Below are 21,199 nucleotides of genomic sequence, written 5' to 3'. Positions count from 1 at the left end.
GTGCTTGTGTGTGTCAGCCTTGGTCACCTAATGGCGGCTCTCCATGTTGTTCTAGCTCTGGCAACCTCCCTACTCAGCCCCTTGTCCCTGAGGTCACACTCTATGACCTCATCCCTGGTCTTTCTCGGATAGCCTCTTGCAACCCTACCCCCAACATTCATGCCTCACACCTTCCACACCCAACTGTCACTCTCCATCCTCTCCACAAGGCCAAACCATCTAAGTCTACTTACAGGATTAAGGCATCTGACAATAGATACAAAGACTGAGACAAACATAGATAAATAGACAGACAGATAAAAAGATAGGTAGACTGCTTTTACTTGACTGAACTGGACTTCTGCAAGTTGCATAAGCTGTGGATGGATGAAATTCAATATTATCCCTAGTCATGAGGAAGGAACAAGTTTCCTTGGTTATGAAGCCTATTTATCAGTTTACTCTAGCCAGATGCCATAATCCTGTAAGCAGTGGCTGTCTGTCTTTGAGTTAATTGTTTTATGGGGAGGGGCACTAACCCTCCGCCAACCCATTTGTTGACACGTTGGGAACACATATCGGTTGGTTATATGGTTACCACCCAGCGTTGTAAATGGTCTCCTGGCTTACAGGAAACCATTAGGCTTGTCACTAAATGTAAAGCCACCTGAAATGGAAAGAAGAGTAGCAAAATGTGACAGGAAAGATGGGAGAAATAGGAAGAGAGGAGGGCAGACACAGGAACACAATGATACAGCTGAAGGATGATGTAGGCAGGACTACATCCAGTGAGTGGATGATGGTACAGTAGTGTCAAAGAATGCCCAGGTTCCGACCGGTGTTTGATTGAGATAGGGTGTTTGATCAGGATTGGTTGTATTAAATTATTCAAACATTTTTTTAATGTAAGTTATTTTGGACAATTCTGACCTACATTATTGTGGGAAGGGGGAGGCCGAGGATGAGATGGAGGGATGGAGTGGAGAGTTATACGAAAGAAGGGGCGGTGAGCTGGGAGCAAGGCAGTGAAGTGGCACTGGACAGGGCGACATGGAGGCGGTTTGTTTGTGGCCACCCCTTATGGGACTGAGGCGTCTGGCAATAGACAGTCTATCTATCTATCCATTGCCAGATGCCTTAATCCTGTAAGGGGTGGTCACAAACAAACTGCCTCCATGTCACCCCATCCCCCGCCATTTCACTGCCCTGCTTCCAGATCACACACCCCTCTCCACTCCATCCCTCCATCTCATCCTTGGCCTCAACCTCCCCCCCTCCACCTCACTCACATACACTCTCCTCATCATTCTCTCACTCTCCATCCTCTCCACATGGCCAAACCACCTCACTGTGTTCCTCCTAACACTTCCTATCACATCCACATGCACACCACAATGCTCCTGCACACCCTCATTTGTCACTCTGTCTCTCCATGTGACTCCACATGCTCCTCTCAAATAACTCATTTCCACTGCTCACTCTCTTGACTTCCATCCCTCCAACAAGGTCCAAGCTTCACTTCCATATGTTAGAGTTGGTATCACATTACCGTCATGTAGTAACTTTTTCATGTCCGTGCTCACTTCAGTTTCTTATCACTGCTTTCAAGGAACCGGCAACCTTTCTTCCTTGTTGCACACTTTCAAGCACTTCACCCTCTAAACTTCCATTCTTACTCATCACACTACCCAAGTACTTAAATGCACTCATATTTTCCATTTCCTCATCATCCAAGCTCACCGTACATTCAATGACTTCCCTTCTCTCGAAGACCATAAGTTTACTCTTCCCTATATTCACCTTTAGATTCTGTTTCCTACACACTCTCCCAAACTCATCCACCAAGTCTTGCAGCTCCCCTTTGTCTTCACTTAACAACACAGTATCATCTGCAAACAACGGTACAGGTATCCTCTCTCATTTGGGCCACTCCAGCCTCTACTGCCCTACCTTGTATCTCTTTTATAACTCCATCCATATACAGATTGAACAACCATGGAGACATGACACATCCCTGTTTCAATCCAACCTTCAAGTAGAAAAACTCACTCAGTTCACTATCCACACGCACTGCAGCCTTAGCACCCTTATAGGCACATACTCTTCACAGCATTCAACAACTTCCCATCTACTCCATATATTCTTAATACTTTCCACAATCCTTGTCTATCCACCCTGTCATATGCTTTCTCCAAATCCATGGTGGCTGTATACAACTTAATTCCCTTCTCTAGAAACTTTTCCACTAAAGATCTAAGAATGAATATCTGATCTACACAACCTCTTCCCTTCCTAAAATAGATATATAGATAGATTATTATGGGATAAACAGATAGATTATTATGGGATAAATAGATAGATTATTATGGGACAACTCCGGATTACTGATATGGCGTGGGACTAGTGGAGGTCTGGGATATATATCAGTATACTGTATATAAAAAACTCACATAATACACAGTACACCATATACCGCATGCTTGTACAAAATTAAAATTAAATCCAGAAAAAGTGCATCAACAACTGACACCAAATGATTCTGAAATGGCATTACAAAAAACTAGAGACTATACAATTAATAAAAGAGAAAAATGCACAAACCCAAGAAACAAAAACAATCGCGCAGGATCCTACCACATGACCTTTTGCTGTGGCAGAATGTGAGCCTGGAGCCATTTTCATTTGACGGAACTGGGCCACTCTCAGACGGTAGTACGAAGTAATGGCTGCATGAAAGTTGGTGACAGTAATTTAGGAGTCTCCTTGGTTATTAGTCAAACTGATCCTTCAATCTTAACTACACATCGGCATCAACTAGGCTATAAAGGTGGGGGAAGGCTGGGATCTTTGTTAAAAATGGCAAACCTGAGGAAAGGCATTTGTCGAAACAGAAAGTGAATCGTCTTCTCTAAACCGACTCACACATAAGCATTACTGCACTTTTCATGGAGACCCTAAAATACATTCAGTCACCATTCTCAACTTACATATCCAGGTCTGGTGGGGTGGGGTTTTTCGGGGCAGCTCGAGACATTGCGTTGCTAACTTTTAGATGGCGACCTTTCGTACCTCAGCTGTTCAATGCTTCCTCAATTTGGGCCGCGCAGGACATTCACTCTCTGCAGCGGTACTGTTATCGCTTGTCCATAGTCCAACTCAACCTTTCAGAAAGTATTTAATTTAAGTCCTCCTTTAGGCTCTAATATTGTTCCTAGATGTTATAATATTTCTACTAAGCAAGCAAACGATATTAAATAAATCCCAGAGTCAAGATAGTCATTCATTGGCATGATGGCCTGCCATGTAAATATTGAAACCATAAATTTAGATACTGCAGTTTATTAGAATCCTGTCAACATCACACACACACACACACACAAAATGAAACTCCCAACCTTTGGTATCCATAAGTTAACAAATTTCCGTGCTCTCACTCAGGAAAGACCTTCCCATAGTCTAAAACAAGCGGATTATCAACAGATGGATTAGAAAGCTGAGAAATACTCTGTTCATTAGAAATAGGCTATATAATGGAGACATACTATTTTTTTTTCTAAGAAAGACCTAGCACTGCTCATATTTCTCCCTAAAGCAGTCATAGCTATCCATAATTATATAACTATTAGCTGAAGGAGTTGCGTGGCAGGGTCCATTGTATACCTTTACAACAATAAATATTAAATTCAGTCAATCCACGTTTTTATGTTAAATAATTTCCAGTTGAAAGATTTGTGTAAATTTGAGTACGCTTGAGTATACCTCATCAAACTTATCAGTTACAAAATCTAGGATTAATTAGGAGATGTTCAGTGATTTATAGCGATGCATGTTACAAGAAATATTTAGTTATATTTAAAAAAAAAAATCAACATGTAGATAATTATGTTTAAGAAGTGTTCGTTTATGTTCCCAGGTTGTATTTAGCAGGACGAGGAGTACTGCTTGGGATTTGGAAAAAAGCGGTTCCTGTGATTACGTCGTTTGCACTAAGTTGGTGAGGAAATATTTAGCTCATTATAAAACAAGGGAACTGAAAGACACACCAAAACAAAAAGAAATCATCAGGTATCATTTTAAGGGCAGCAGGTCTGGAAGAGAGCAATAACAGGGGTCAGCGATAAGAGGGTTTGTGGGGTTAACATGAATGCCATCCATTGAAAGGTAAATGATTAAATTTTGATTATTTAAAAGTGGGATGTGAGTGGGAAAAGTTAGGGGGAATCGACCATTAATTCGCCTGCCAGATTGTACGGTAGTAGGTCTAAGTTTGAAGATATTATAGGCCAGAATGAACAGGAGAAAAGTGAGTAGCTATTTATTTATCTATCTATCTATTGCCAGACGCCTCAGTCCCGTTTGGGGTGGCCACAAACAAAACGCCTCCACGTTGCCCTGTCCCCCCCCCCATTTCACTGGTATTTACAAGTTGCCAATGTGTGGTTCAGGGATATTACCACAATAAATGCATAGTATGATACCTAACTCTAAGGCAAGCATTCCACTGCAACAGGTTAGGTTAGGTTCCAGATAAATATACTGCACAGCCTGGGGGGTGTATTGGCAACTTGTAAAAATTTACCAAAAAATGTAAATGGTAACAATAAACATAAGCATTACATTAAGCATCAGAAGCACCTTATCAAATCAGTTCTTTCTGATAGTCATTTTCATTTCTGTGGGTATTTCTTGGGTGGTAACTGAGCGTTTTTCATGTTAACTTTCTTTCCTTGTTTTTCACCATGTTCCTTTCACTGTATTAGCTAATTCTTGTGCAATGGTGAACACTTTCAATGTACATTATGTCCCAGTTGCCTTTCAGCACTCTTTCCTAACCTTACATTTTAAACTTATCTAACCTAACAATGTAATCTAACTTAATATTCGAGTAAGTTTTAGCAAGTCCGCCATTACAAATGTTGGTGAGGCATAAGGAACATGATAAATAGAAGGGGGAAAAAGTCATCAGAGAACAGTTGCTTACCACCCTGAAAACAGTCAGAAAAATACAGAAAACAAACTGGAGTAATAGCCGTTGAATTGGTAAGGTCTGTCCGCTGGTTAAAATAAAGTCTTCTTTCTTCTTTTGCCAGATGCCTTAATCCCGCATGGGGTGGCCACAAACAAATCGCCTCCATGTTGCCCTGTCCCCCTCCATTTCACTGCCCTGCTCCCAACTCACACCCTCCTCCCTCATATACAGTACCTCTCCACTCCATCCCTCCATCTCATCCTCAGCTTCCCCCTCCCTCTCCCCCCCTCCACCTCACTTACATACACTCTTCTCATCAGTCTCTCACTCTCCATCCTCTCCACATGGCCAAACCACCTCAGTATGTTTCTCCTAACGCTTCCTATCACATCCACATCCACACCACAACGCTTTTCCATCTGAAGTAAATTTGCTACTGGTGAAATTAAGTGAACACCCAGTCTCTACCAGTGCATGTTTCAGATGCTTCGATTTTTCTACTATGTATTTGTCAAACTTTGGAAAGATACTTGTGTTTATCTCTGTCTGTAGCCTGACGCTCTAATCCCACAAAGGGTGGCCACAGACAAAATGCCTCCAAGTCGCTCTGTCACCCACCATTTGACTGCTCTCCCCCCAACTTATTCCCCCCTCCCTCATATACCTCTCAACTTCATCCCTCCACCTCATCCTCGGTTTCCCCCTCCCTCTCCCTCCCTCCACTTCACCTACATACACCCTCTTAGTCAGTCTTTCATTCTTGCGTCTGTGCCAGTACATTTACCATCAGGGGGAACGGGAAACTGACCCATGTGCCAGGCTGAAGTTTGTGATGATGTGAGAGGCGAGACTTAACATGAGGAAAATGTAAAAAAATGGTAACTATTTTTTTTTTAAAGATTATATACCTATACTGCTTTCCCCCCAAAAAAGGGAGGTAGCCAAGACAGGAAGACACTCCCAATTTACTCATTCACACACACACACACACACACACACACACACACACACACACACACACACACACACACACACACACACATTTCCTTGTACCAGCCCCAGGGGGAGAACATAATTGGTAACTTGTCATGGTATAATTTTTCCATTCAGATGATACCAGTACACTCTTTTGGGAATGAAACAATTGACAGGTTTCTCTGATGGCGTTTAGTGTGATTAATTATGTGAAGCTACAGAATGTGGTGAAAGTTTTTGGCATATCAGATAGAGCCAGGATTCTGTGGGCTTGAATGATGAGTGAATGGAAGCATGGCCCATTGGATTGGACAAATTTGGGCTGTCTGGACGTTGGTACTCCTTACCCTTATTCTCGTCAGTTGAGGAGGCTTCCTAACACCTCTTCCTCAGCGATTTATTTTGGGATATGGCTGATTAATGTCGTTCTGTACGTTGTTTATGGAGAGGATGGCAATATTGGAAGGGTTTATGTAACACAGAAGAGGGCAGTAGGGTTTAATAAGCAAAGTCAACCACATAGAAAAAAGAGTTAGGGAGCTTCCTTAACCAGTGAGTATATGGACCCAAAGCTTCTTCTTAAGCAGAGATGTATTAATAAGTAACCCTTCTATAATTAACAAGATTTAGTAGTCAGCGCTGAGACAGGCACTTGTATTCTCAGCGGTCAAGGAAGCTCCCTAACTCCTCTTCTTCAGCGATTTATTTCTGGATGTGACTGATTAATATCCTTCTGTACGTTATTAATGCAGAGGATGGCGATGTTGGAAGGATTTTTGTAACACAGAAGAGGACAGTAAGGTGTAATGAACATAATACATCGCATAGGAAAAGGTGTCAGGGAGCTTCCTCAACTGACACGAGTACAGGCCAGGCTGTGTGTTGGAACCAGCCTCTGTGTGTACTGGTTGAATTTAAATATTTGAATGTCAGTCCCTTTACTGAATCACTAACTGCAGTACTGGTATGTTCAAATCTGTTCTTCCAAGTGACTTTGCTATAACAACAGTACCGTCTAATACTGTTAAAGGTGAGTCATAGAAAGACAATGTAAGCCTACAGTTTAATAGGTTCAGAGTCCAGTTGAACCTTGGCCTTCCATTGCTACTACTGTGGATGGGCAGATCTGCAGTTTTAACCACAGAACAGCTTACAAATGAAACCCAGGCTTTTCCTGTGATTTTGAGTGTGACTAAATGAGTAATTCAGAAGCGACACCTGATTGTCACAAATACCCAGTAATGTTTCTTTTTGAGTTACCTCCCAGCCTTCATGAACAGTAGGTGATTTCTGACCCACAAAGACAGGAAATCTGAGCAGTGTAAGTCAGTACTATACTCCTCTTACTCTAACTTGAACCAAATTTTTGTCCTTTTGCTGCCTTTTTTCACATAGCCAGATAGCACAGTAAGGTGACACTATGACTACATCCTTGCCACAGCACTGCTTCCTGACTAGCATCATATTCTAATGTTAATCCCTTACAGTAGCTCGGCATTCAAAATGTAGAGATGGCAATATTAGGCCAAGTTAAAAATAAAATGAGTATAGTAAAACAGCCAGATTTTTGCATAGACTTGTTGATATAATACAGATTTTTTCCCATAACTGAAGTACTGTATTTAGCACATGAACACCAGTATAGATCCAGAACCATGTGCCTATGACCTCCAGTATTTTAAATGCACTGTGTCCAGGCATCTTGAAGTGAACACATCTTGAACTGGCTCTGTTATTTTGTTTTTATTTTTTCTTGGAAGGAACAATCTTGCAGTCTCAGGCCTTTGGTTCCTCTTCCATGCATTAAAAAAAAGAAAAAGAAAATAAAGTCAGGAACACAGAAAGGGAAGTATTTTATTATGCATAGAACATATATATACAGTGTACACTAATCAAATGCAGCCTCCCTAGTCTGAACATCCAATTTCCAAAAACCACTTTCCAAATAATTTTCACGTTTTTTAGGAAGGTGATGGTATAGCCCATGTCCTCACTCAATAGGTGGTGGTGACCATCATCCACCCACTTGATGTAGTGCTGCCTACTTCTTCCTTCACCTTTATCATTCTTTTTCTGTGTCTGCCTTCCTCTCTTCCTATTTCTCCCATCTTTCCTGTCACTTTTTATTACTCTTCTTTCCTTTTCAGGTGGCTTTACATTGAGTGACAAGCCTAATGGTTTCCTGTAAGCCAGGAAACCATTTACAACGCTGGGTGGTAACCATATAACCAACCCATACGTGTTTCCTGTGTGTCAGCAAGTGGGTTGGTGGAGGGTTAGTGCCCCTCCCCGTAAAACAACTAACTCAAAGACAAACGGCCACCCCTTACAGGATTATGGTAGGCTAGCTGGCTGGATGTAGATAGATGGATTTTTTTTTTTTTTTTTTTTTTTTTCCCCTAATTACCAGTATAATTCTCTGTTCCAAAGTATTCCACATTTTTCCATAAAGCCATCAGAGCCAGGCATTCAGGATTTCAGAGTTTGTACTGTAATATTTTTTCCATGTTTCAGAGCCTTCACATGCCAAAAACGAACCCGATAGAACCCAGCTGGACCTAGTGACTTCCAGAGCGTTCATATAAGAACTTGACTGAACCCAACAGAACCCAGTCCCTGCCTCACCATGTCAACCTCCAGTAAGTACAGTATTGATGTGTTGGTTATACATTATTGTTTGGGTTGATCCGTATTACTGAACCCTTTGAGAATGGTGAGCGTTTATTATCATTACTGTTGTTATTATTATTATTATTATTATTATTATTATTATTATTATTAATTACTATTAGAGGTCCAGATTATTATTATTGTTATTGGGTACAGAAGGTGAGCAGTGTGAATGTCAAGGATAGGGTTGTGTGAGGCAGACCAAAGAAGACTTGGGATGAGGCCATAGAGTGTGATTTAGGGATAAGAGACTGAATAGGGAGGCTGCCAGAGATCAAGCAGCATGGAGATATTATTATTATTATTAGTTATTAGTTATGATTAGATGATGTATGTATGTACCATATGTATTTTTATTATTTATACTAATTATTATTATTATTATTATTGTTTATGATTACATGATGTATGTATGCATTTATTATTATTATTATTATTATTATTATTACTATTATTATTATTACTATTATTATTATTATTATTATTATTACTATTATTATTATTATTATTATTATTATTATTATTATTAATTATTATTTATGATTAGATGTATGTATGTACCATATGTATTTTTATTGTTTATACTAATTATTATTATTATTATTATTATTATTGTTTATGATTACATGATGTATATGCATTTATTATTATTATTATTATTATTATTACTATTATTATTATTATTACTATTATTATTATTATTATTATTATTATTATTACTATTATTATTATTATTATTATTATTATTATTATTAATTATTATTTATGATTAGATGTATGTATGTACCATATGTATTTTTATTATTTATACTAATTATTATTATTATTATTATTATTATTATTATTATTATTATTTATTATTACTATTATTATTATTATTAATATTATTATTATTACTATTATTATTATTATTATTATTATTATTATTATTATTACCACTTGTTTGTTCACATTTAAATATATCACACATACACTGGTCGTTTGAAGCCTCCTCCACAAGGCTTTCAGTACAAAGATGGCCGTGTTTGGTCATTTCTACTGTACTACCAGGTGGGTTTATGCTGCCGGAGATCAAGCAGCATGGAGAGCCGCCATTAAGTAAGCAAGACCGACACATGAAGAGAAACGTGACACAATGGAGGGATGAAATTGCGGGTAGATTATGCTTTAGGAACTACAGAAGATATACTGAATTTATTTCTTGAGAATCTGCCTAAAGGGATTTGGAAACTGGAAAGGATAGGGATTGGATGATGGGCTTGGTAAGTGTGGAGCAGGAATGTGTTAAGAAAAAGAAATCTATCTATACATCTGTCTGTAGCCAGACGCCATATTCCTGTAAGGGGTGGCTGTTTGTGTGGGTTAGTTGTTTTATGGGGAGGGGCACTAACCCACCGCCAACCCACTTGTTGACACGTAGGGAACACGTATGGGTTGGTTATATGGTTACCACCCAGCGTTGTAAATGGTTTCAAAAGATGGGAAAAATAGGAAGAGAGGAGGGCAGACACAGAAAAAGACTGATAATGGTTAAGAACGAAGTAGGCAGCACTACATCAAGTGAGTGGATGATGGTAAGAAATAGGAAGGGAGGAGGGCAGACACAGAAAAAGAATGATAATGGTGAAGGAAGAAGTAGGCAGCACTACATCAAGTGAGTGGATGATGGTAAGAAATGGTGTTAAGTGTTAGGAAATTAGAATATGAAATTGCTCTTATACTCAGTGGTCTGTATTCACTTCGGGTAAGACAGCTCCCTAACACCTCTTCCTTGGTGATTTATTTTTACATCTGGCTGGTTAATATTCCCTTGTATGCTGTGTATGTGAAGTGAGGTGATATTAGAAGGGTTTGCATAACACAGAGGAGGACTGTAAGGTGTAATAAGCAAAATAAGTCACTTAGGAAGAGATGTTTGGGAGCTTCCTTACGTGATGAGAATATGGGCCATCACGTGTGAGAGACTAATAAGGAGAGTGTATGTCAGTGAGGAGGAGGGGGAGGAGAGGGAGGAGGAATCTGAGGATGAGATGGAGGGATAGAGAGGGATTTTGAGAGGGGGGTGCAAGCTGGGGGGAGGGCAGTGAAATGGCAGGGGACATGGAGACATGGGAGCGAGTTGTTTGTGGCCACGCCTTACAGGATTAAGGCGTCTGGCTATAAAGTACAGTAGATAGAAAAACAGATTAGGAATAGGTGCTAGGAAGCCTTCTTACCCAGCGAGAATGCCGACCCTAATCCGCCCCACCAAAGCCATGACTGCTGCTACTGGTGGTGCCGGCATCGTGTGAGCTGTCCATGATGACAACAGAGTCACTGTCCAAAGACGCCCTGGACCTGTTGTACGCCCCGGAGAAGCCTCGGCGGCGGTAGTTCCTGGTGTGCTGGCAGAACAGCACCACCACCACCACCACAAGCACCAGCACCACAAATATCAGCACTCCACTAGCCAGCAGCACAGCAAGGCCACTCGTTCCTGACTCCGCCTTGGCCTGTCCAGTTGTCACCTCTGAAAATATGCATGAGAACATTTAGCTTAAGCCTTTGAGCCTGTGGATGTCTTTTTTGTTTTATTCTTGCCATTTCCTGATGGGGGAAAGGCAGCGAAATGATGGGACATGGTGACATGGAGGGGATTTGTTTGTGGATGTCCCTCTCTTTTTATTCTAGCCATTTCCTGATTCGGGGAGGGCAGCGAAATGGCAGGGGACAGTTCGACGTGGAGGGGATTTGTTTGTGGACATGTCATTCTTTTTATTCTAGCCATTTCCTGATGAGGGGAGGGCAGCGAAGTGGCAGGGGACAGGGTGACGTGGAGGGGACTTGTGTGTGGCCACCCCTTGCAGGATTAAGGCATCTGGCTGTGGATAGAAAGATAGATAGATAGATAGACATTTCCTGATCATTTTGTACACCTTTAGAACTGATTTTTTGAACTTGAGGGATGGTACCTAAGTTGAATAATATGCCTTGAAGCAGCAAGAATGTGTTACACTGGATATCACAGAGATTCACTGGTAATATATGTACTGTGTGCACAGCCTCTTACACAAGGAAGCTATGTACAGTACAGTATTATGGTGTTAGGGTATCATTAGTATTTATTATTATTATTATTATTATTATTATTATTACAGTATTAGTAATAGTAGTAGTAGTAGTAGTAGTAGTTGTAGATCAACCCTGGTCTGTCTGGTTGAGCACACCCATCAACCATAGGTAAGCAACCACCCCTGCAGAGCCATCCCTTACAGTACGCTTATGTTCCCTTGCGGTGGACAGTGCCTTGCCACACTGAGGCATGGGGAAGAGTGTGGTGGTTTGGTTCATGGATGAACACCACATATACCTCTCCAACCAGTTAACAGGGGCACCATAGTGGGCTCCACATCACCTTGTCATTTGGTTATATGGTTACCACCCAGCTTTGCAAATGGTTTCCAGGGGTGCAGGAAACCATTAGACTTGTCACTCAGAGTAGAGTCACCTTAAGAAGTAGTAGGCAACACTACATTGAGTGAGTGGATGATGGTTGCCACCACCAGGGCAATATTGATGTCCTGCTGTACAGAAAATCAAAGTTACCTGTTTTGTTATAGGAAGATCCCAGAGGTTGCTTAGTAGCGTGTGAATGTTCCCTGGCTGTTGAGGTGGTGGTGCTGATGGAAGGGCCAGGGGTGGTGGTGGTGGTGGTAGTGGTGTTTGAGTATTCCTTTGTAGCTGAGGTTGAGGTGACAGGACTGAGGCTGATGAAAGAAAGGCCAGGAATGTTGGTAGCAGTGGTGGTGGTGGTGGTGGGGATGGGTGGGGATGTGGTAGCAATGATTGGACACATGGAGGCTGTCAGGAGGGGAATGTTGTTGAGGTGTGGAGGTGCAGCACAGGTGGTGGTGAGCTCTTGAAGGAGGTTGAGCCTGCCTTCCCTCACATAGTTTGGAATCCAGGTCATGCCGTAGCAGGTGCACTGGAGGGGGTTGTGGCTCAGGTCTAGGTCCGTGATGTTTGGTACTCGGGACAGGAGGAAGGACTCTTGGAAGCTCTTGATGCCGCAGCGAGATATCTTGAGGACCTTGAGGTGGAGCATTGGGGTGCTGTGGTGGGGGGTGAGGAAGAGCTTGGCCAGTAAAGGTGAGCCAGAGAGGTCCAGGATAGCGATGGACGGCAGCTTCATCTTGGCGCTTCGGACTCGTGTCATCGGCACCGTTGTGTCCGTGGCTCTCAGGCTTCTTAGGCTGCTGTTGGCCTGATTCAAGATGTCCATACTTTCCAGACTGAAAAGAGGAATAGCAGTACTGTGAGATGCTTCCCTGCCATGGTGGTTGTAGTAGTAGTAGTAATAGTAGTAGTAGTAATAGTAGTAGTAGTAGTAGTAATAGTAGTAGTAGTAGTAGTAGTAGTAATAGTAGTAGTAGTAATAGTAGTAGTAGGAGTAGTAATAGTAGTAGTAGCCCCGGGTTCATCTCAAAGTTGAACCTTGTGGACTGCAGAATGACGTTACACATTTCCTTCAGTCCACCATCCTCCTTCAGGGGATAGGGAGATGAGGGATGTTTGTATGACTGGGATGAGATGGAGGGATGGAGTAGAGAGGTGTATGGGAGAGGGAGGTGTGAGTTGTGGGGAGGACAGTGAGTTGGCAAGGGAGAGGGCGACATGGCGGTGATTTGTTTGTGGCCCTCTCGGTCCCTCCACCTCACGCACATGCACTTTCAGTTGCTCTGTGACTCTCCATCCCTCAACTTACATCCCTCCTCTCATACACCTCTACTCCATCCCTCCATCTCATCCTCAGTCTTCCCCTCCCTCTCCCTCCATCCATCTCACTCACATACACTCTTAGCTGGTGTCTTACTCTCCATCCCTCCAACTTGCACCCTCCTTTATCATACTGTATACCTCACTACTCCATCCCTCCATCTCATCCTCAGTCTCCCCCTCTCTCTCCCTCCCTCCACCTCACTCACATACACTCTAAGTTGGTTTCTCACTCTTCATCCTTCCAACTTAGACCCCTCCTCTCTCATACACCTTTCTGCTCCATTCCTCCATCTCATCCTCAGTCTCCCCCTTCCTCTTTACAAGTCTTGATCAAATTACATTCATGACAGGATATCAGTCGTCTATCAGTCTATCTCTCTATTGCCAGACACCTGAATCCCATACGGGGTGGCCATAAACAAATCGCCTCCACGTCGCCCTGTCCCCTGCCATTTCAGTCGTGCGTTTGTTAATCCGAGTTCTCACCTGCACGAATCCAACTGAAGCGTGTGTAGTGAGGTTCGTGTGAAATTCTGAATGGCCGCCTGTATGTCTAGGGGTATGTGGAGAGGCTGGGAGTGCGTGCCCTGTAGAGTCAGCTGCTGCACGCCCCACAGGCTCTTGATGCCACCCATGGACGATTCCAGGTTAAAGGCCGCACCTCCCAGACACAGCACCTTTAGCCTCGTTAAGTTGATCTGGAATGGGTGGAGACTGGGTTATTTATGGCTGTTTGTCTATCTGTCTATTTATCTATCAGTCAGTCAGTCAGTCAGTCATCTATCTATCTGTCACTGTCTATCAGTCAATCAGTCTATCTATCTGTCACTTTTAGGCTCTGCAGGTTGATCTGGAGAGGGTGGAGACTGGGTTGTTTATGGCAGTTTGTCTATCTGTCTGCCTATCAATCAGTCAGTCAGGCATCTATCTATCACTGTCTGTCTATAATCAGTCAGTCTGTCACTGTCTCTCTGTCTATCTATTTATCTATCACCAGACGTCTTAATCCTGTAAGGGGTGGCCATGAACATATTGCCTCCATGTCACCCTGTCCCCTATCATCTAGCTGCTACCCCTTCAGCTCAGACCCCCTATTGTATATCCCTTCATCCTTCCACCTCATCCTTGGTCTCCCCCTTCTCCTTTCCCTCTCCCCCTCACTCACTCCCTCATATATCTCTCCACTCCATCTTTCCACTTCATTCTTAGTCTCCCCCTTCTCCTCTCCCCCTCAAGCTCGCTCCCTCTCTCATATATCTCTCCACTCCACCCTTCCACCTCATCTTTGATTTCCCCCTCCTCCTCTCCCCATCCACCTCACTCAGACACACTTTTCTAGCCTCTCTCTCATTCCCCATACCTACATGATTGTAAATATCATAAGCCTGATTCAAGAAAGGAATAACACTTTAATATATGACAGGGTTCATGTATTCCTACCTTTCTTTTCTTTTCCTCTGGGTGAATATTCTCAGACCTTAAATCATTGGGCATGTGGGGAGGATGGAGGATGACAGTTGGGTGTGAATGGTGAGAAGTGTAAACGTTAAGGGTAGGGTTTCAAGAGGCAGGCTGTAAAAGACCTGATATGAGGTCGTGGTGTGTGACTTCAGGGATATGGGACTGAATAGGGAGGCTGCCAGAGATTGAGCAGCATGGAGGACTACCATTAGGTGACCAAGGCTGACATATGCAAGCATGTTGGAGCCTTTATAAACGATAAAGTAAATTTCAAATTGGAATGCAGACCACTAATTACTGTAGGTCATGTATGTCATGCCAGGAGTTAGGTATGTTCAGTCTGCATCCCATATTACAGAATGAAGTCAGCAGCCATATAGGAAGGCCAGGTACATTCCATCATCATCACATACTTGAAAAATCTATCTCTCTATCTGTCTGTCTGTCTCTAGTCAGACGCCATAATCCCATATTGGGTGGCCGTTTGTCTTTAAGTTAGTTGTTTTACAGGGAGGGGCACTAACCCTCTGCCAACCCACTTGTTGACACGTAGGGAACACATATGGGTTGGTTATATGGTTACCACCCAGCATTGTAAATGGTTTCCTGGCTTACAGGAAACCATTAGGCTTGTCACTCAATGTAAAGCCACCTGAAAAGGAAAGAAGAGTAATAAAAAGTGACAGGAAAGATGGGAGAAATAGGAAGAGAGGAGGGCAGACACAGAAAAAGAATGATAAAGGTGAAGGAAGAAGTAGGCAGCACTACATCAAGTGAGTGGATGATGATGAGAAAGAGGAAGAGAGGAGGACAGGCACAGAAAATGAATGATAAAGGCGAAGGAAGAAGTAGGCAGCACTACATCAAGTGAGTGGATGATGATGAGAAAGAGGAAGAGAGGAGGGCAGACACAGATAATGAATGATAAAGGCGAAGGAAGAAGTAGGCAGCACTACATCAAGTGAGTGGATTGTCAGAAATTCAGGGTCTGCATTCCACTTTGCAATTTTAGGTTTAAGCACACAACCCATAGAGTCAAAAATCCAAGCTGAGACTCACATTATTACAAATATTATCATTTAGCTCAAATTTCTTTTTTCCCCATCAGCTTCCAGCATCCAGGCATCTCGAAATGAACGGATCTTGAATTTGGCTCACTTTTGTATTGTTTTTGTTTTTTTCTTGGAAGGAACGGTTTGTGGGCTCCTGGCCTTTGGTTCCTTCTTCCATGCATTAAGAAAAAAAAATGGGGGGAAGGGGGAGGGGAAGGCCAAGGATGAGATGGAGGGATGGAGTGGAGAGGTATATGAGAGAGGGGTGTGTGAGCTGGGAGCAGGGCAGTGAAATGGAAGGGGACAGAGTGACATGGAGGCAATTTGTTTGTGGCCACCCCTTACAGGATTAAGGCATCTGGCTATAGATAGATAGATGTAGATAGATAGAGGTAAATAGATAGAGATAGATAGGTAGATAGATGTTATATTGTACTCATACCTGACTCGGGTCGATATGGGTGATGAGGTTGTGGCAGAGGTTGAGTGAGTGGAGGTGGATGTCAGGCAGGAGGTTGAGGCTGGCGATGAGGTTGTGTTCAATGTCCAGCACCAGCAGACCCCTGGGTAGGTGCTGTGGTAGGCTGGTGAGGGCGTTGTTGGCCAGACTGAGGTTGCGGAGTCCCACCAGAGGCTCAAACGTCCCATTCTCTATCACCTGTGTCAGAAAAGTTGTATTACACGTTATTATAGATTGAAAAAGACCTGGGATGAGGCCATAGAGTGTAACCTCAGGATAATGGACTGAATAGGGAGGCTGCCAGAGATTAGGGACTGAATAGAGGCTGCCAGAGATCAGGGATAAGGGACTGAATAGAGGCTGCCAGAGATCAGGGATAAGGGACTGAATGAGGAGGCTGCCAGAGATCAGGGACTGAATAGGGAGGCTGCCAGAGATCAGGGACTGAATAGGGAGGCTGCCAGAGACAAGGATTGAATAGGGAGGCTCCAGAGATTAGGGACTAAATAGGGAGGCTGTCAGAGATCAGGGATAAGGGACTGAATAAGGAGACTGCCAGAGATCAGGGACTGATTAGGGAGGCTGCCAGAGATCAGGGATAAGGGACTGAATTGGGAGGCTGCCAGAGATCAGGGATAAGGGGCTGAATAGGGAGGCTGCCAGAGATCAGGGATAAGGGGCTGAAGTGGGAGGCTGACAGAGATCAAGGATAAGGGGCTGAATAGGGAGGCTGCCAGAGATCGAGCAGTGTTGAGGGCTACCATTAGGTGACCAAGGCTGATTCATGCAAGTACATGTACATTGGAGCCTTTATAAACAATACAATATGGTTTAGTGAGTGTGTGATGGGGTGGGGTGAGGTGTGTGTGTGTGTGTGTGTGTGTGTGTGTGAGATGGGGTGGAGTGGGGTGGGATGGGATGAGATGTGCATGTGTGTGTGTGTGTGTGTGTGTGTGTGTGTGTGTGTGTGTGTGTTTGTGTGTGTGTGTGTGCGTTGGGGTGGAGTGGGGTGGGATGGGATAAGATGTGCATGTGTGTGTGTGTGTGTGTGTGTGTGTGTGTGTGTGTGTGTGTGTGTGTGAGTGTGAGATGGGGTGGAGTGGGGTGGGATGGGATAAGATGTGCATGTGTGTGTGTGTGTGTGTGTGTGTGTGTGTGTGTGTGTGTGTGTGTGTGTGTGTGTGTGTGTGTGTGTGTGTGTGCATGTAGTCACATTCATCACATACCTTTATATTATTACTTCTGAGGTCAAGCTGTGTAAGTGTTGAGCAATCTATGAACGTGTGTGCGCGTAGGGTGGTGATGTTGTTGTTGTTGATGAGTAGGGTGTGGAGGCGGTCCATGGCGGACAGAGCGCCTCCCTCAACCTCCGTCAGGCCGATGGAGTCCAGTTGAAGAGACACCTGAAGCAGTCAATGAAGATTAGCTGAGAGGAATTCCCTTCAGTTCAGTTATTTTTAGATGTAATTAGGACTGCTGTTACACTGTTATTATGTCTGTCTGTCTGTCTGTCTGTCTACCTGTGTATGTACCTATCTATCTGTCTATCTATCTGTCTGTCTGTCTATATATATCTATCCATCTATCTGTCTATCTGTCTGTCTGTCTGTTTATCTATCTATCTATCTAGCTTTATCTGTCTGTCAGTATATAGCCAGATGCTGTAGTCTCATAAGGGGTGTCCACAAACAAATCACCTCCATATCACTTTGTCGTCTACCATTTGGCTGCTCTCCCTTCAGCTAACACAGCATGCCTTTGTTTATGACCGGCAAGCATTTTTGAAAACCGATTGTCTATCTATCTGTCTATTGCCCGATGCCTTAATCCCATAAGGGGTGGCCACAAACAGATCACCTCCATGTTGCCCTGTCCCCTGCCATTTCATTGCCCTGCTCCCGGCTCACACACCCCTCCCTCATATACCTCTCCATTCCATCCCTCCAAGGCATCCTTGGCCTCCCTCTCCCTCTCCCCCCCTCTGCCTCACTCACAGACACTCTCCTCATCAGTCTTTCACTCTTCATCCTCTCACGTGGCCAAACCACCACAGTGTGTTTCTCCTAACTGATCGTACGACAAGAAATCAGACATCACAGTGATAGTATTAGCAAAAAAAAAAAGTTAAAAATTCTTATTAATAGTACAGTAGACCCTGGCTATAATGGACTAATTGGGGGGTCAGCCTGATCCGATAAAACTGATAGTCTGTTATGTCCGATGGTGTCCCTTAAGCGGGATTTCAGGCACATGTTTGAAAATAAATGAGTACAACAGCATATTCTAGCACTAACAGTGACAACTATACCCATTTTACACCAACCTGGCTCATAATTTTGCCCTTCTGCAGCTGATTTCACATCCTTGTCATGGCACTTCTTCATGACTAGTACAGTATTATTATAATAGCATATTCTAGTACTAACAGTGAAAACTATACCCATTTTACACCAACCTGGCCCATAATTTTGCCCTTCTGCAGCTGATTTCACATCCTTGGCTTTGCACTTCTTCATGACTAGTACAGTATTATTATAGTCATATTACAACTCAGCAGTCATGATGAGGAGGGCAATTTCAGGCCAGGTTGGAGTAAAAAGGGTAGGAAACACATGTATTGCCACCCATTGTGCCCCATTTAGCGGACATTGTTATAGCCAATCGAAGTCCAGTGGCTTCGTAGTGTCCATTAAATTTGAAACCTGGTGGCTTAGTAGTGCCCGTTAAATTTGAAATCTGGTGGCTTAGTAGTGCCCGTTAAATTTGAAATCTGGTGGCTTAGTAGTGTCCGTTAAATTTGAAATCTGGTGGCTTAGTAGTGTCCGTTAAATTTGAAATCTGGTGACTTCTTAGTGTCCGTTAAATTTGAAATCTGATGGCTTCATAGTGTCCGTTAAATTTGAAATCTGGTGGCTTCATAGTGTCCGTTAAATTTGAAATCTGGTGGCTTCTTAGTGTCCGTTAAATTTGAAATCTGGTGGCTTCTTAGTGTCCGTTAAATTTGAAATCAGGTGGCTTCTTAGTGTCCGTTAAATCTAAAGTCCAGTCCATTGAGGTACACTAAATGGAGGCTTTGCTGTATAACTGAAAAATCGCACACTTAGCAGTCATAAAACAAATGTGTGCAGTGTTTAATTGTCAACTCTGGAACTGTCTCTTTCTGTGTGTATTTCCTACTGCCTGTGATTTCCAGTTTTTCAAACGCAGTGTGTCCAGGCATCTCAAAATGAACGGATTTTGAATTTGGCTCTCTGTTATCTTGTTTTTGTGTATTCTTGGTGGGAACAATCTTGTGGGCTCCTGGCCTTTGGTTCCTTCTTCCCTGCATAAAAGAGAGAGAGAGAGAGAGAGAAAGAGAGAGAGAGAGAGAGGGGGACTTACTAGATGCTGCAGTGTGCTTGTGATGTCCGTGTTGAGGGTAGGGATGGGCTGTGGTGTGTGTTTTATTTCAAACGCAGTAATCCTGGGGTCCAGCAAGGGTATGGCCCCACCCTCACACACGGCCTCTGAGGGTTTAGTGCAGTTGCAGTGTGGTGGGCACTCCGGAGGGTAGAACGAGGCCGTCACCACACCCACACCACACATCACCACCACCACCACACGTACCCACACCATCCTTACTGTAGTGGCTGGAAGAATATGACATATAGCGGATGATATGTATACCACCACACCACACCACACCACACCACACCACACCTCACAGCACACCACACCTCACAGCACACCACACCACACCACACCACACCACATCACACCACCACGCCACAATACAACACACCACACCACACCACACCAGGACTACCTGATCACCATACATGTAAACTGAACATATATAACCTTCAGTAATACTTTCTCTCTCTCTCTCTCTCTCTCTCTCTCTCTCTCATAATAAGTATCTTGTCTTATGCTTTCCTTAACATCAGTAATGACCTCAGGGATAAGGGACTGAATAGGGAGGCTGCCAGAGATTGAGCAGTGTGGAGAGCTGCCAATAGGTGACCAAAGCTGAAGGATGCAAGCACGTTGGAGCCTCTAGAAACAAATAAACAGAGGCTTCACACTTTCTATAAGTATCCTGCTTTACACTTTTCCTACTACTATTTACTTGAGTGATCCTTAATCTTTCCCCTGTAGAAAGGCACTATCACCTTCCCTCTATGCACAGATTAATGGGTAACTATTCAAAGCTAACTTTTCAAACACATGTAACTTTCAGTAATGCTTCACTCTCTATAAGGATCCTACCACGTACTTTTCCTGGCCCCTCTGTGGAAAATCACCATCACTTTTCTTGTTTAAACTGATCAGTTGGTAACTTTTCAAGGCTGACTTTCTTAACAACCTTCAATAATTACTTCACACTCTATAAGTATCCCGCCTCACTTACCCTGTTACACATTTCTTATCCTTCCTATTTACTCTTCCCCCTGTACCAAGGAACTATCATTTTCCTTGTACACACTGATGAATGAGTTATTTATAAGCAGACTTCCTTAACAACCTTCAATACTACTTCACACACTTTCTATACATATCCCACCATACACTTACTCTGTTACACTTTTTTTTTTATCATTCCATGTTACTCTTCCCCCTGTACCAAGGAACTCTCACTTTCCTTGTACACACAGATGAATGTGTAAATTATAAGTAGATTTTCATAACAATAATGCTTCTCTCTGTCTCTGTTTTCTGTTTCTCACCATACACTCACCCTGCTACACTTTTCTTATCCCTCCTTGTTACTCTTCCGTGTGTACCAAGGAACTGTCACTATCTCTGCATACACAGATGAATGAGTATTTTTTCAGTGGCCATCTGGTGTACACAGCAACCTAAGCACGTACGTAGACTGGAAGTGGGTAGATATAT

General features: G+C 43.0%; 2 protein-coding genes across 2 annotated transcripts in view; one reads left to right on the top strand and one right to left on the bottom strand.

Annotated features, from left to right (window-relative positions):
- The first annotated feature begins 3,918 nt into the window (after positions 1-3,918).
- The window catches only part of Nup54 (nuclear pore complex protein Nup54), a 43,212-nt gene continuing 25,931 nt past the window's right edge, over positions 3,919-21,199 (top strand). The window contains exons 1-2 of the mRNA XM_080268638.1: positions 3,919-3,973; positions 8,438-8,562. Coding sequence (XP_080124764.1) covers positions 8,550-8,562 — 13 coding nt within the window. The 5' untranslated portion in view covers positions 3,919-3,973; positions 8,438-8,549. The remainder of the gene's footprint in view (positions 3,974-8,437; positions 8,563-21,199) is intronic.
- LOC145394836 (uncharacterized) lies at positions 10,828-19,939 on the bottom strand. The gene is made up of 7 exons (XM_080268642.1): positions 19,706-19,939; positions 17,551-17,727; positions 16,307-16,522; positions 14,181-14,201; positions 13,838-14,028; positions 12,179-12,864; positions 10,828-11,102 (listed from the first exon to the last, which is right to left on the bottom strand). Exons 1-7 carry the CDS (start codon positions 19,937-19,939, stop codon positions 10,828-10,830), a joined length of 1,800 nt encoding a protein of 599 aa, XP_080124768.1.

Source organism: Coenobita brevimanus, chromosome 28 (assembly GCF_032717465.1).
Source record: "Coenobita brevimanus isolate Jiangsu-jjx chromosome 28, ASM3271746v2, whole genome shotgun sequence".
In the NCBI taxonomy this organism is placed as follows: domain Eukaryota; kingdom Metazoa; phylum Arthropoda; class Malacostraca; order Decapoda; family Coenobitidae; genus Coenobita; species Coenobita brevimanus.
Note: the sequence above shows the minus strand (reverse complement) of the source record. Positions and strands in the feature narration are given on the sequence as shown.

What these genes read in the sequence shown, in the direction of transcription:
- LOC145394836 (XM_080268642.1), bottom strand. Translation starts at nt 19,939, where the DNA reads ATGGTGTGGGTACGTGTGGTGGTGGTGGTGATGTGTGGTGTGGGTGTG. An exon ending in TCAGAAGTAATAATATAAAG is followed by an intron (nt 16,523 to 17,550) that starts GTATGTGATGAA and finishes TTTCTGACACAG; the next exon opens with GTGATAGAGAATGGGACGTT. An exon ending in CCCATATCGACCCGAGTCAG is followed by an intron (nt 14,202 to 16,306) that starts GTATGAGTACAA and finishes CACCCTCTCCAG; the next exon opens with ATCAACCTGCAGAGCCTAAA.